Source organism: Apteryx rowi, unplaced genomic scaffold, assembly GCF_003343035.1.
Source record: "Apteryx rowi isolate R43461 unplaced genomic scaffold, aptRow1 scaffold_436, whole genome shotgun sequence".
Classification (NCBI taxonomy): domain Eukaryota; kingdom Metazoa; phylum Chordata; class Aves; order Apterygiformes; family Apterygidae; genus Apteryx; species Apteryx rowi.
Window position 1 is genome coordinate 301,414 of NW_020450690.1, and position 15,564 is coordinate 316,977.

Consider the following 15,564-nt stretch of genomic DNA (forward strand, 5'->3'; position numbering starts at 1 on the left):
TCCTAACGTCACCTTAAAAAACACAGTAAAAACTGAGCTGCTATTTTGAATCTGTATTAAAAGTGATTAAAAAGAAGAATGGAGAGCGCAAAGTAATAAAAAGCAACTATATATAGGTCACTTTTATTTTAGAGTGAGCTCTAGGTGACGTTTTTCTGACATAACTTTCTGCATGGGAAGACGCTTGCATTAGAGGAATGCCATAGCCTTGCTTTGGCCAAGGCTCTCTGTTTAGTCCTTGTTTGCATTGTCCTGTTGGCCGTGCCTCATACTCGGTTCCCATTTGCATTGTATTTGGCTCTTGGCCAAGGCAAGGCTGTGATACTCCTGTGTCAGTTTGACTTGGGTTAATATTTTGTGATAAATGCATAAGGTTGAGTTCTTTCCTTACAGGTAAAAAGCGTAGAGCTCAGTCCTCATACAGATTACCAGTTGAAGGCTACAGTTCAGATGGAAAGTCTGCAAGAAGCGATCAGTGCTGTCAACAGTCTTCACAGATATAAAATTGGTAGCAAAAGGATACAGGTCTCATTAGCAACTGGAGCTGCTAATAAATCTCTCTCCCTCCTTAGGTAATGAGCACTTTGTCATCTTTTTTTATTGCTATTAAATACACGCTATAACAAAAGGTGAATTAAAATTCTGAGCAAAGGAAGAACAGGAAAATAGAGTAAAATCTCTCTGACCAATTGATCAAAGTGCATAAAATCCTACTAGGTTGGCAGTTTATAGTTTAGTAGCTATAGTTTAGTATAGTTTAGCATTTTTACATTGCTTACATCTGAGTTGCCTCTAGAGAGATTAGATCTTTTAATAATGTCCTTCTGTTGGATCTTCACCACTGCACTGTTTCTTTTACATAATACTGATATGCATCAGTAATTTATGTTGTGCAGCTGAGTTAAGATTACTCTTGGCATCTTGATTTCCTCTTCCTTCCAAGAAAGTGCATATACAAATCATCTGTTTTTGAGGATAATGTACATGTCTTAAACACTGGCATATTTTTAGTCTCCATTTTCTATATGGAAGATAGGAGCAGAGGGCTGACACTTGTGAGAATAAAAGTATTTTGTCCATTTCACTGTCCTCATACTGAAAGAAAAAATTAGGAAAAATGTCTTCATTTTTGTCACAAAAAGCTCCAGTAAAAATAGTGCTTGGAGTAGAGGTTATTCTCCTCCAATTATATAATTCTCGTAATTGTATAATTCACAATTTTATTTCATTCTTGACTTTTAGTTACTGTCTGCTCTAAGTTCTTACTATGATGACCATTCTGGTAGTTTCTGATGGTATAGCTTTAATGTTACTCTCTATAGATGCTCAAAATTTTACTGCCACATGAAAAATGTCATTCCTTCAGAGAAGTTTCCTAAATGAGTTAGCAGAAATACAATACAACTTGTACTCCACTGATTAGAAGTGTCAGCTTTCACAGTGCTGGAATGGAAGGGGATACAGTTCTCATTACCGTATTTATAGTTCATAAACTGCATCTCTAAATATCTCCTGAATTGGCCAAGAGACTACCTAGTTAATTCGAATGCAAACAATTAATTTTGTGCTAATATTAAAAATTTTCATTTATAGCTCAGAAACGATCTCCATTCTGCAGGATGCACCTGCTTGTTGTCTGCCTGTCTTCAAGTTCACTGAAATCTATGAAAAAAAGTAAGTTTTCGGTAGCATTCGTTCTTTATCTAGTAGCTTTTTTAATGGAATTTTTGTGTGGTCATTTACCGCAAACTATAGAAAATAATGGAATTGTGTATTATGTTTTTGCTATAAGATGTTGCTGTATACTGTTTATCCAGAGACAATGACTGTAATACTGGCATTCCTTAAGGGTTATATTTTCAGTATTTTACTTAATTTTTCTGCCTTAAGATAAATAGTTTTGTAGGTACCTTAACAACTTTCATCGAATAGTTTCTAACTTTTTTTAATGTAAAATGCAGATTAATGTGTTCTCTAATTGAATTGAGATTTTATAATGTGTATTAATTTCATCTTTTTCTTTTAGATTTGGGCATAAGTTGATTGTATCAGATTTATATAAGCTAACGGATACTGTGGCAATCCGTGACCAAGGAAGTGGGCGGCTGGTGTGTCTTTTACCCAGCAGCCAAGCCCGACAGAGTCCTTTGGGATCCTCACAGTCACATGATGGTTCTTCAGCAAACTGCAGTCCTATAATATTTGAAGAGTTGGAATATCACGAGCCAGTTTGTAAGCAGCATTGCCTGAATAAAGACTTTATGTAAGCTGTGTATAAAATCTTACAAAATATTTTATTAATAACGACAGCATTTAATGTTAATAGGTATATTAAAGTTGAGGAGGATGTCCATAAAGCAATCTCCAGTCATTATTTATGTTTACAAGAATAAATCAGGCAGCAAATAGTGAGATGGCACAGTGAATTTTCAGGGCAGTTCTGGTGGATTTGTCTCTTCAGATAAGATTCATGAATTCTAGCACATCTGCCAAGAATGAATGCTTTTCAGCAGAAGCTGAAGGACAGATACAATCTTGTGGATATATAGGAGTGTTCTAGATACTTCTGCTAGCTTGACTTTTATTATGCAATTATAGCTGAAACTGATCTTTCTTCTTTATTTATCCTCCAGCTATCTTTAGTAGCTGGTGATTCATAATGGGTTGAAGATTTCATGAAACCATATTATTAGTTTTAGTCAACAGCGACCAGAGTGTATTACTAGAACGGTTGTTAGGTGTTTACTGTTCATTGGCTAGTGTGTGCGATTGTGTGGGGTTTGGGGGTTTTTTCTTTTCTCTCACCTGCTACATTTTTCCTGTGATAAAAATGTGATCTTCCAAATGTTGCTAGTCTTCTGTACATTTGCTCTAGCTGTATTCATTTTATGTGAGGAAGAGCAGGGGGAAGATGCTTGTGCTTGTACATGGTGGTGTGGTCACCTGCTATTGGTATATTGTATGCATGGAGTGTAACACTTACTATGGACATGTATATGTGAGCACATGCACACTCTGCTCAAACTGAGTATAGAATGAGCACATTAACTTGAACCTCTCGTTATTACAGTGAGCATGAGTTTGATCCAGACTCTTACAGAATTCCTTTTGTGATTTTGTCTCTGAAGACATTTGCCCCCCAAGTTCACAGTCTTCTACAGACCCATGAGGGTACTGTGCCTTTACTAAGGTAAAGTAGTTTAATTTAGGCTTGTAGTATAAAGGCTGATATGTTAAGTTTTAAAACTTTGATAGTTGTCATAATACTCTGAAGCTACTTCTTGTATAAAAATCCCATCTTGATATACAGTAGTGTCTGCTTATAGCAAATAAGTGCTATATGGAATTACTCCTTTCAGAATTCTTGCTCAGCAAAAAATTAAAGACCAGTCTCTTTAAAATGTGCATTTTATGCAAGAATTTTGTAATTTGTTAGGAGGCTATTAAAACCTCTTGCTCAGGAAGTATCTCAAACTCAAGATATTTAAGATAGTTGTTAAAAAGTGATATTTTTGTGTTTAATGGAAGCTTTCTTTTTCCCCCCTTTTTCTTCTGAAGTTTTCCTGATTGTTACATGTCAGAGTTCAATGATCTTGAAATGGTGCCAGAAGGCAAGGGTGGTGTTCCTTTAGAACATCTTATTACCTGTGTTCCTGGAGTTAATATTGCCACTGCCCAAAATGGCATTAAAGTTATTAAATGGATACATAACAAACCGCCACCTCCTACTGCAGGTAAATATTTCTATTTAGAATCTTTTTTGAATTTAATCTCTTTCTACCAAAATACTTTGAGTTGAATAAATTAAATATCTAATTATTAAACTTTTATAAAGGGAAATGTAGCTTGATTGTTCATTTTTCTTCTGTGCTTTAGTATCAGCAATCATGAGAGATGAATAGTGGAAGAATATTCATGGTAGAATCTCAGTAATGTCAATCTTTATTTATTTATTTTTTTTATTAGATCCTTGGCTTCTACGTTCCAAGAGCCCTGTAGGTAACCCACAGCTTATTCAGTTCAGTAGAGAAGTGATTGATCTACTTAAAAGCCAACCATCTTGCATCATACCTGTCAGTAAATTCATCCCAACATACCACCATCACTTTGCGAAACAATGCCGTGTGTCTGACTACGGATATTCCAAGTTAATGGAGCTGCTGGAGGCAGTGCCTCATGTACTGCAAGTGAGTTGAATGGCATCATTCCTTTTATCCCAGCGAATTTTACTTGTATCTTGAATCATCTGAACTGAGTCTGTCAGTGGTTGGCATTATGTCCAGTAAATGCTACGCAATTACTTCATCAACCTTGAAAGAGATGGTTAATTGGACCTCAGAGTATAGTTGTTTCCATACTTTTTCAGACAAGTTACTGCTGTCTTGTTATTTGTTCTTCCCACCCTCCCAAAAATAATTCTGTGTAAACTAACTTTATTGTATTTAATTTGAGCCTTTGGACTAAAGTTTGTAGTTGGCTTTTAGCCTGTGGCTAGTGCTTGGGTAAAAGGCTTCATTGTGGTGTTTATCACGGGAACATGGCAAACACTGTGCTAGTATGTTAGGCTGCTATGCATAGCTTGTAATTTGAGAAGGGTTTTTATGTGAAATAGGAAGTCGTGGCTTTTTGTTACCAATAAATAAATAATAATATGGTCACATTAGCTTATTGCTTTGAACACTAGTTGGCTGTGGAATTTTAAAATAACCAATACAAATACGTGCAACAATTGCAATAGTACTCTTGGAGGAAGCATTTCTTGATTTCTTGATCACATAGTCTTTATTGCAGAAAGCATATGACTTCGCGGCTGCATTTCCAAGCGCTGTCTCTGTGATGTTTTTATATTTCTAGCCTATATAGACTAGAACTGACTTCCAGCAAACTTGTAAAAGAACTTACTGTGGGTGCTAGAGACGAATGATCAAATAAAAATTTTTCTTTCAGATTCTTGGTATGGGCTCCAAGCGCTTGTTAACCCTAACGCACAGGGCTCAAGTGAAACGCTTCACTCAAGACTTACTGAAGCTTCTCAAATCCCAGGCCAGTAAGCAAGTTATTGTGAGGGAATTCTTACAGGCTTATCACTGGTAAGTTAACTATAATGAAATGCAAACATGCAGGGCATATGCATCAACTGTGGTTTAAAAGAATTGTCAGCACCTTAGATCTTAGTACAGAACTATGATGATTATATTCCCTATTCACTGTGATGTGGAATTTCAAGCTTTTAATGTTTTTAAATAAAAAATTAAACTTTCTAGCAGACTGTACTGCTTTACTTTAGAACTAAGTTATTCAAAACTTTTCAAATTTGCAATGTATTGTGTTTCATTGATTCTATATGAAGCCATGCCTTTAAGTTTGGCTTTATTAAGCAGGTCATGGCATACTTGTAATATGAACAAGAATGATCAACTTCAATGTTAGGCATTTTTTTCAAAAGGAAACATTATTTTCTCAGCTGTGAAATAGATTGGTTCTCAATAAGCACTTTTACTTCATTAATCAGGTTTGGTGATAGTACAAGAAGGAGGAGGAGAAATAGCCTTGCTGTTGCCAGTAGTGTAACATACTGCTCTTATATTGTAAAAGGAGCAGATCTCTTTTTTTTTTTTTTTTTTTTTAACCTAAGATTGACACCTTCCTTAAGGTGAAGATAAAGTAGCAATCTATATGCTTTGTGAAAACCATAGCACTTTAGTACTGGATGTGGTGTACTTTAGTGCATGTGCTGTTGGGCTACGTGTGCCAACAGCTCCTTTTTGACTATATACACTTTTGGTTATACTTTCACTATTGGCAAAAATACATTATTGGTTGCTTCTTAATCTACTAAATGTGCATCTCCACTGTAGTCAACTCTAGCAATTTCTTTAATAAGAGTGAATGTGGACTACTCTTCCAAGAGGTCCCTGTCAAACTGGGAGAAAGGGGTGGCGGGGGAATAAAATCCCTTGTAATATATTACCTAATATTGTGGATCTTTTAAAAATCTGGTGTTTTCCAGGTTATGGTCTCTGCCTTCTCTTGAGGCCTCATCTTGTTTAAGATCATCTGTCTTCAACTTTTGAGCAAATATAGACCACAAAAAGTGTAGCCATATAGGATTAAGGGGATGTGTAACATAAATCTAATTAAATCACTTTTTTTTTTTTTCCCCCAAGCTCAAGTTTTATGTTGTCCCTTACCACTACTAGTTTGAGGCATCCAGTGGTTGGCATATATAGCTTTTTCTCTCTTCCAGTGGCATATGAACCATCAGTGTAACTCTTACTTCTCTGGTTAGCATGGATAGGTGACTTGGTTTAAGAATACTTTTGTTCTTTTCTGTCTCTCATACACTGGTATTACAGGCAGTACGAAAATATTGCTTGTTTTCGTTGGGATTTGAGGCTTTCGCTAACAGTATTCTGTATAAACTCATATCTTTCTCATTTTTGGCCTAGATAGAATGCATTAAAACTTCTGTTATACAAATTTCTAATCCTTTTAGGTGTTTCTCTAAGGATTGGGATGTTACTGAATATGGAGTGTGTGAACTGGCTGATATAATATCAGAAATTCCAGATACAACCATCTGTTTGTCACAGCAAGATAACGAAATGGTAATCTGTATTCCCAAAAGAGGTATGTCTGTGTACTTTTTTCATTGTTGCCAAATAAATTCTTCTTTGAATATTTTAAAACTGTGTAACTGAAGCGAATAAAAGTGACTTGGTTATTTCTTTTCCTTGACAGTGGGTGTTCTTCATTACTGTGAACATATGCTATCAGGATGTCATAACTAAGGGGGTTATGAAATTCTAGCAAATACAGAATGTCAGCACTTTTTATAAAGGAATAGACGAGCAGGTGGCAAAACACATGAAATAATGCTAATACTTCTGAATATAGTTAGGCTTTCTGTGGAATGGTTGAAGAGGTCAAGTTGTTTCCACACAACACAAATATCAAAGTATTTGTTTCTTTTAAAACCTTCCAAAGTGCTGTTTGAAGTTTTAGACCTTAAACGTGTACGCTTAGTACAACTCTCTAATGGTAGAAGAAAACAGTGTGATGCAAAAAAGCTGCAAGTCAATCACAATGTTCTTTTTTTATATTTCCTGCTGTGTTTTAAAATAGATGTATTGGTGCTTAGCTCTAATGGCTTTTTGTTTTTTAATGTTAGAACGTACACAAGAAGAAATTGAAAGAACAAAACAGTTTTCCAAAGAGGTAGTTGACTTACTGCGCCACCAACCCCATTTTCGAATGCCCTTTAATAAATTTATTCCTTCTTATCATCACCACTTTGGTCGTCAGTGCAAACTTGCTTACTATGGTTTTACAAAACTACTTGAACTTTTTGAAGCCATACCAGATGTCTTACAAGTAAGTTCTTAAACACAACTGTGGATTTTAGCATTTTTCTGATAAGATCTGCACAACTGTTTGTTTAAACAGGAGTTATTTCTCATCAACTTTACCATGAGTTATGAACTGTGCACCTACATGTAGTGTTGGCCAGCTGTATTTTGGGAAGACTTTGATATAGCCATTTTAGTAAAACTGCCCGAAGTTTTTAATCGTATGCAGGCTAAGTTTATTGTTAGCAAGTTCAAATTATCCAAATTGGATTTATAAGATTCAGTTTATCAAAGTCAGACCTAAGCTTCGTTTCAATTGTGTTAAATTCGCTTGAGAAGAAAAAGGTAATAACTGAATATTTTGATTGCCTACTTCATGTCTTAGTTCAGAAGTACACTTTTTGCTCGCTTTGTAAATCTCTCGTGAGGTAGGTAAGCAAGCTTACATAGCTAATGGTTGCCTGAAAGTACCGAATTCTAGTTGCAGATCACGTTTTTCATTCAAATTAGGTAACTCACTTTAACAAAGTATAATTTCTGTTTTGTAGGTATTGGAATGTGGGGAAGAGAAAATTCTCACACTCACGGAGGTGGAACAAGTCAAAGCTGTAGCTGCCCAGTTTGTTAAACTGCTGCGGTCTCAGAAAGACAACTGCCTTATGATGACTGATTTACTTACAGAATACAGTAAAACATTTGGATACACGCTGCGTCTTCATGACTATGATGTTAGCTCAGTTCCAGCTTTAATGCAAAAACTTTGCCATGTTGTAAAGGTAATTTCTTACTGTTGTAGTTTATTGCTTTAAAAGGTGTGCTGTGTTGTATTAAGGAATATCGGTATTTTGTCTGTCTCAAAGTACAGTCTAAGTGTGCTTGATACTGTATTTTAGAAACAATATTACATTAACTTGAAAAAACAAATTTTCCAAAGGGGGTTTTACATGTAGCTTCTATACTCCTGTGATGATGTTATTCTATAACCTTTAAACTTTCTCTCAGAAAACTCATGCTAGTTCATCAAACTGCACATAAAACATTGTATTGTAGTACTCTTTAACAACAGAAACTGTATTTTCCCAGTTGGTTTCTGACTGTATTAAACGTATCATGATAACCATAGTAGTTCTCTCTCTCCTAATCCTTCACATTGCTTATTTTTTCTGTGATTTGAGGCTTTGACTCTGAACATAAATAATCGGTGATTTTATACTTCACTGGGAAAGATTGGTTACATTTACATAGACATGGGCATACTGTTCTAGTTGCTCCTGCTCTGTTATTCTAGCAAGTGTCCAGGCTGGAGCTCAGTTAAATCTAGCTGTCTTGGAAAATAAAGTAAAATCATGTCTACCATGTGGACAAAAGCTGCCCTACAGGCTTTTTTTAATATTTTAAGTCAAATTTTCTGTGTAATAAGCTTCTTTATCCTGTGTGCTTTGGGCTAAGTAGTATCAGATGCTGCTTAAGTTGCGCTCAAACCAACCCCAGCTACACAGCTTATTCATAGATTAATCTCTTTCCTGTCTCTAACTCCACTCCCAACTCCTTTTTCCAGGTAGTTGACACAGAGTCTGGCAAACAGATTCAGCTGATAAATAGAAAGTCTCTGCGGACTCTGACTGCCCAGTTACTAGTTTTGTTAATGTCTTGGGATGGAACATCCTTTCTCTCTGTTGACCAGCTCAAAAGGCATTATGAAACAATCCACAGTACTTCTCTTAATCCGTGCGAATATGGATTTATGACCTTAACTGAACTCCTGAAAAGTCTGCCTTATTTGGTTGAGGTATAAAGCCTTTTTTTTGGGGGGGTGGGGGGGGTTTAATTACGTTCCATCTTAATCTTTATGCACAACAGGAAAAACTAAAGCACACATGAACACCTTGACAACAATTGATATCCCTACTGTAATGACTTTGTTTTAAGTAAGCTACAGAAATCAAAATATATGGGACCAAGTTTTTTTTTTTTCCTTTTTTTTTTTTGTTTGGGTGTTTTTTTTTTTCCTCTTAAGGCATGTTTTTATTTGTCTCATATCTTGAAAGATATTGTGACTAGAGGATGCACTCTAATTCATTGTCTCTCTCCTTTTTTTTTTTTTAATACAGGTTTTTACCAATAGTGCAGCAGAAGAATATGTGAAGCTTACAAATCTGTATATGTTTGCAAAGAATGTAAGGTCCTTGCTTCACACATACCATTATCAGCAGATTTTTCTTCACGAGTTCCCAGTAGCATATAGCAAATACACAGGAGAAGTGCTACAGCCTAAAGCATATGGGTGCAATAATCTAGAAGAGCTCTTGGGAGCAATTCCACAGGTGTGAAGAATTCTATTACTGAAAAATTATGCTGAGATTTCAGAGATTTCTGCATGGATTGAAAATAGTTACACTACTGAAGTTTCTGATAGTATGAATTACTGGAATAATTACCCCCTCTAAAGAGAGATTTTACCAGTTGTATTTTTAGTAGATGCTTCTGAGAAGTCTAGACTGCATAGTAACAAAAACAAAGTAATATTTTCTCCCTCTTATGTTTTGACCAAATCTTGCTTAAGAACTATTCCTTGTGAGGGCATGAACAGCCTTGGCATTTTTATCAAGTGAGGTAACCAATTTTATTTATTTATTTATTTTAAGAACCCCTGTACAATGTTGAAGCTTCACTTTGTTCAGGGTAGAGTGGTTCCTGGAGCGAGGAGCTGTGGGCCCTTGGCAGAAGCAAAGTTTTGCTATGGCATCTTGTTGTCATCCAGATGCATTAAAAACTAGGATAATTCTGTGACCCAATTTATGGCTATAAGCTTTTCCTTAAGTAAACTGATCTTTCTGGAAAGTAACAAAATGGAATTCTGCAATTTTATGTTTAAACATACAAAGTTAGTAAAATCGCTAGACCTATGCTTTGTCTTAGGCATCAATTCTTGTTTGAGACAAAACTTTTAATTGGTGATATAATACCAATTAGCAACATGATTTGGTATACTTCTAGAGTGCCAGTGCTAGGCTGGATGAAAGGCAGTGAGGAGGCTGCTTTAGGCTTTGAGGCTAGTGTGCTGTTACTAATTAGGCTTTTTTTTCCCCTCTATAGGTGGTCTGGATTAAAGGACACGGCCATAAGAGAATTGTGGTGCTAAAGAATGACATGAAAAGTAAGCCAGTTCAATTTTGATCTAGTATCCTAAAAGTGTTGTGGTGGGTTTTTTTTGTTGTTGTTTGTTTGTTTGTTTTTCCTTTCTTTTTTGAGGTGACTTTGGTAAATGAACCAAATGAACTTGCCTTTTTGTAGCTCGTTTTAGCTCACCCAGTTTTCCCCCTGCTGATCATGTGGATGATCATGGAAATCAGCTTGCTGACCATAATGGACATATTATGGAGATTCCAGGATCCACTTCATCAATGGAATTAAGTCTAGGAACACCTAGCAATGGTAATGCGAAATTGATTTGTATAATAAATCTATTTGCTCTTTGGGGAAATAAGCAGTAAGCAAAGCAGCATGGGGAAAGCTGTGTGAGTTGGTTAATCTGAACTTCTGGAGATGTGCTTCATGGCTTGAAAGCTGTTAAACTTTTTCCAGGGTATATAGTTAGGCATGTAGCCCTTGAAAAGGGCGTTTGTTGTCCTCAGCTGTCAGTGTGTGTGTGTGTGTGTATATATGTGCATATATATATATACGCACACACACACACATATATATATATAGCCATGAGAATATTGTTTCCCATTGATTGTGTAGGGGAAATTGAAGTTTGTATGCATAAAGCTAATGAGGAGAGATGGTCAGTAGGGTATTGTGCTAGGAATATTTGTTTCCATCTTCTGATGAGAATAGTACTTTGTGTGTGTGATATGCAACCAAATAGCCTGTTTGTTGCTCATAAATTTGCTGATAATAATGATAACTAGTATAAATCTGTCTTCAGATAGGAATAACTGGGAAATGATGACCTCATAGTACATACCTTGCTGTGGTCTCCAATTCTTTTGTTGTCTCCAGGTCAGCAAACTCATGAAATAGTTCTTGAGGCATTATTTCAGAAGTCAAAGACTGTCCCCCTTAGTAAGGGCAAGTCACTTCTATTTTGAAACTTTCAGCTTAATTTTCACACATGAGTAAAAGTGTTAATTGGTAGGTAAATAGCTGATAGGGTCTTGGTACGTATATGAGCGAGTTGTCCGGTAACTGGCTCTTCTCTGTCAAAGGCTATTCCTGTAGAACATGCTACTTCAGCTCTTCCTCTGTTGGTCAAGTTTGGCAAACATCAGGTTTTAATATGAGGATATACTAGCTCAGGCAAGCAATAGGTTGGAATAGTTTTGCTTTTTCTGCTGTATTGTAGTTTTTTTGGTTAGATGTTCTTGATCTCAGCAAAGTGACTCTTACGTGAATCTGAGATTGATTAACATTAAATTAGTTTAATATTAGTAATTTAATTCTGCCATAGCTCTTAAATCCTTAGTCATGTCTGAAGACTTGGCGCTTACCTGGTCTGAAATAGTGACACCTTCACACTTGCAGATACTTTGAAAGATGTTCCCTTATTTTTGTAGTTTCTAGCCAAACTGAGCAAGAACTTCTTTGCCTCACAAATACATCTCCTGTTGACCTCTTGTGTGAGCCAGTTCCTTCCTGCCTACCTTCCCCACAACTGAGACCTGATCCAGTGGTTCTCGAGTCTGCTGACCTCATTCAGTTTGAGGAACGACCTGCACCCCTCTCTGGTAAGGGTTTGCTTGCCTGCATAGTACTAGTTATGGATGATAACTCTCATGATCTAGAAAACAGAGCATCAAACAAGTGGTTGATTTATAAAATTCTATTTAAAAAATAATAATTTTATAGTACAGTGGAGGTGTGTTGGCAATGCAGGTGGCCTCCACCGGAAGCTCTTGAGTACTGACAATAATTACCCGGCAGTGATTCTCTGTGGTGAACTCTAGAGGCATAACCTCATCCACCACTAAACCTGCATCTTGCCAGCCTGTAGCAACCTTTTCACCACAGAAATTTCATACTACTTTATGTTCAGCACTGAGAGGCTTAATGCATGAGAATTAAATTAAACCTACTAAATAGTACATGATAAGGTAAAGTAGAGCCAAAAGTAAACATCAGATCAGCTGCAGAGGTGAACATAATGCACGTTCTGGTTTCAGATCAGACTGACATTCTTCTTAAATGTTTTATTGCATGTTACCAGAGAAAAAAAATTTTTTTTGAGAACAGAGCATCTATAAATTGAGTTGTCTTACTTATTTTAGAGATGATGATTTTAACAGAAGAAGAAAAACAAAGAATTGTTACCACAGCTCAAGAAAAATTGCCTTCTGGTTCTGTGGTATCGAGTGCCGCAGAGAATACTTCAGTGCCTCCCTGTCAGTCCTCTGAAACCCAGCTAACCAAGGAAGCAATGGACAGCCCAGCCAAAAAGCAACACAAAAACAAGGTGAAATTGGCAGCAAATTTTTCACTTGCACCTGTAACCAAGCTTTAACTCTTTCTTCTAGTGTGAAAGACAAGTACCTTTGGACTCTGCACAAAATAAAGCTATCTGCTAGCCCCTACATATTTTAATGAAAGGCCTAGAAGAATTAATTTGTATTTAGATGTATTCTGTGAAGATTTTGTTCCTTTTACACTGAACACACCTGTCAGCAGAGCAGAACTTTTTCTATTATTTTGAAAAGAAAAAAAAATTCCAGCATTCATTAAATTATTCTTAAATTTTACAGTTTTTTTCATAAACAAATGTGTGTTCAGTAAAAGCAAAATATAAATTCAACTGAAATGGGACAGATTTTATTTTCCTTAAGCCTTGTTGGTGGTGTAATCATACATGTAGCATATTATATTCTATAGGCTGTTGCTTACTGGTATTGTTTCAGACAGTATAAATAAAATGCATGATCTGTCTTTCAAAAGCCTGTTGAGAAATTTTAACTTGCTGAACTGAAATGACAAGAGTGAGGGAGTTGATTGTACTACAGAGGAGAAACTTGTTTTCTGCCCCTTCAGATGACTTGTAACTGCATAGTCAATTCTTTTGTGTAAAGATGTCTGTAGAGGATTATGTGGGTTTTTTGCAAAACTTGTTTTAAATGTTTTCTGTAGTTTTCAGTTCCATTTAGGAGCTTTCTAGGACATTAATGTTTTAAGCTTCCCTTTTATGTTTAGTTCCAGTCTGGCATGGATTTGGTTAAGGAAAAAAAGACTGTCTTGGTGTCATGAGTTTAAGATACAGACACGCATTTTTATTGTGTCTAGAAATGAAGTTAGAAAGATTCTGATATTTCTAAAATATGCATTTAATGCATAAATTATGGATAATGGAGCAGGTCTTATAAAAATGTTTTGCGACGGAAAGTACTGATGCTATTTCCACTTGTAAGGAAAGTTCTAGCTACATGTGGAAATGCTAAGGTTGTTCTGCTTAACCTTGTTTTGTATTTTTTAAGCATGTTCAGTAAATGGGAAGCTTATTCTTTGATGTGCTGTCTTTTAACTGTGTCTGTTTTTATTCTAAAATTTACTTCTAGTGTTGGAAGCTTTTTTTTCAATTTGTGGTATCCTGTGTCGGCCTTTGAAAGGGCCAGCCTTGGAAGAGAGGTTAAGTTAGCGGAGGACCTTAACTCTAGTTAGCAGAAACGTCCAGTGAATGAGACTTTATACCCATTTTGGGTAACCGTGGCATTTACAATGGGTTGTATTTGCCAGGCAGCAAATAAATTGCTCGTAGTAATGAAAGAACCTATACCAGAGGTTTTCCACTGGCCAACAGGGATGTTTTAGACAGATTCTGTTGTAATATGCAAGCGAGGGAAAGTGGGCTCTAATGCCTTAGCCGACAACAGGAAATGCCACTGAATAATGGCTATAGACAGAATTTTACTAGACAGATTTTTGTTATAAAATCTTTTAAACTTAGCCAAGTATTACCAGGAGTAAACTTATAGCCATTATGAATGCAGAGAAACACTTGGAAGTTTTTCTGAGCATTATGGCACAGTATTTGAGTCCTTAGTAAACCTCTACAGACATACTGCTATAGAAAGTGAAGTATAGACGTAAGCTTTCTTAGAATGCTTTTAATGAGTTAATGTAAGAACATCTGCTTTCACCTTATTTAAGTATGATATGGTTAATACTGATCACTTAGATCTTTTTCAGAAGAGCATGCATTGGGAAAAAAGACCAACCTGAAACTGTATTTTCATGAGATGCAGTTACGAGTCATCCAGAGGACTAAAGAAAACCAGGTTTTTGAGGCTACAGAGGAAAAAATGGTATTTGTCAAAGTGACTGTGGAGGTTATACCATTTCTGGAGGTCGGCATATCTGGATTCATGTGTGATTCTGATGAAATCGCTGTTTGAAAGTAATAGAATAAAACTTTTGAGAAGTTGTGTTCATAGTGTAACAAAATAGCCAATTGAATTGCAATATATTTTTTTATCCAAAGGGTTAAATGAATGATGTGACTTACAGATTTAAAAGCATTGCAACCATGAAATTCTTTAATTTAACAATTTAATGTGCTACTTCAAATTTATGTCTGTTTAAAAAAAAAATGTCACTGAAGCCCTCAATTTATGCACATCTTTTTCTTGGGGTGGGAGGGAGAAAAAAAAAAATCTTTTCTTAGCTGTCTACTTTGTTTGGACACTTTCTTTTGTGGCTCAAGTGCTGTTTTGTGTGTTGGGACCAAACAGTTGTGTCAATAAAATTTTCAAGCAAGCATAACACTTGTCCTTTTCTGAAGAGCTGAAAAAATTGTCCTAGAATCCTAACTTTTTCTGTCACTCGCATGAAGTTTAGTCATCCAGGCAGAGCAGAGAGCTAAATTTCTGGATTTTACAAAGACAAAAGAAAAGCCATGAAACCATAACCTGCAATTCTGGAGAATGTGAGGGTTTCTTCAATTTTTTGCAGCTCTTGGTATCTCTTACCGCTCTTCATACAACACCATTTAGGGTGTCTTTCAGAAGGAAACTGTACTACTTCTTGTCCTAAAGAGAAGAGAAATGGAGAAAGAGGTGTAAATGGAAAACATGGAAATAAAAGGAGTTTCTCTTGAGTTTTAGTCTCACTATGAAATGTTAAAATTGATGTGATTTAATCTGGATGGAGCATTACTGTACAATATAGTTGACCAGTCACCTTTGGGATAAGATAGCATTGTTTTTAAGATTGTTGAAGATGGTGATTA

At 36.0% G+C, this 15,564-nt stretch overlaps 1 protein-coding gene across 8 annotated transcripts in view; it reads left to right on the forward strand.

Moving 5' to 3' along the window:
* The window catches only part of MARF1 (meiosis regulator and mRNA stability factor 1), a 43,021-nt gene that overhangs the window by 11,821 nt on the left and 15,636 nt on the right, over positions 1–15,564 (forward strand). For 3 of the 8 annotated variants that reach the window (XR_003255309.1, XR_003255310.1, XR_003255308.1), the window contains exons 11-26: positions 394–572; positions 1,594–1,674; positions 2,027–2,263; positions 3,071–3,190; positions 3,559–3,734; positions 3,967–4,187; positions 4,948–5,090; positions 6,497–6,630; positions 7,172–7,374; positions 7,898–8,125; positions 8,908–9,138; positions 9,461–9,673; positions 10,446–10,506; positions 10,644–10,784; positions 11,909–12,079; positions 12,620–12,804. Coding sequence is in view for 5 of the 8 variants with exons in the window: in XM_026076648.1 (XP_025932433.1) it covers positions 394–572; positions 1,594–1,674; positions 2,027–2,263; positions 3,071–3,190; positions 3,559–3,734; positions 3,967–4,187; positions 4,948–5,090; positions 6,497–6,630; positions 7,172–7,374; positions 7,898–8,125; positions 8,908–9,138; positions 9,461–9,673; positions 10,446–10,506; positions 10,644–10,784; positions 11,909–12,079; positions 12,620–12,852 (2,772 nt within the window). In the remaining 3 variants the exon portion in view is untranslated. The other 5 variants (XM_026076648.1, XM_026076652.1, XM_026076650.1 and 2 more) reach the window with 3 other exon arrangements.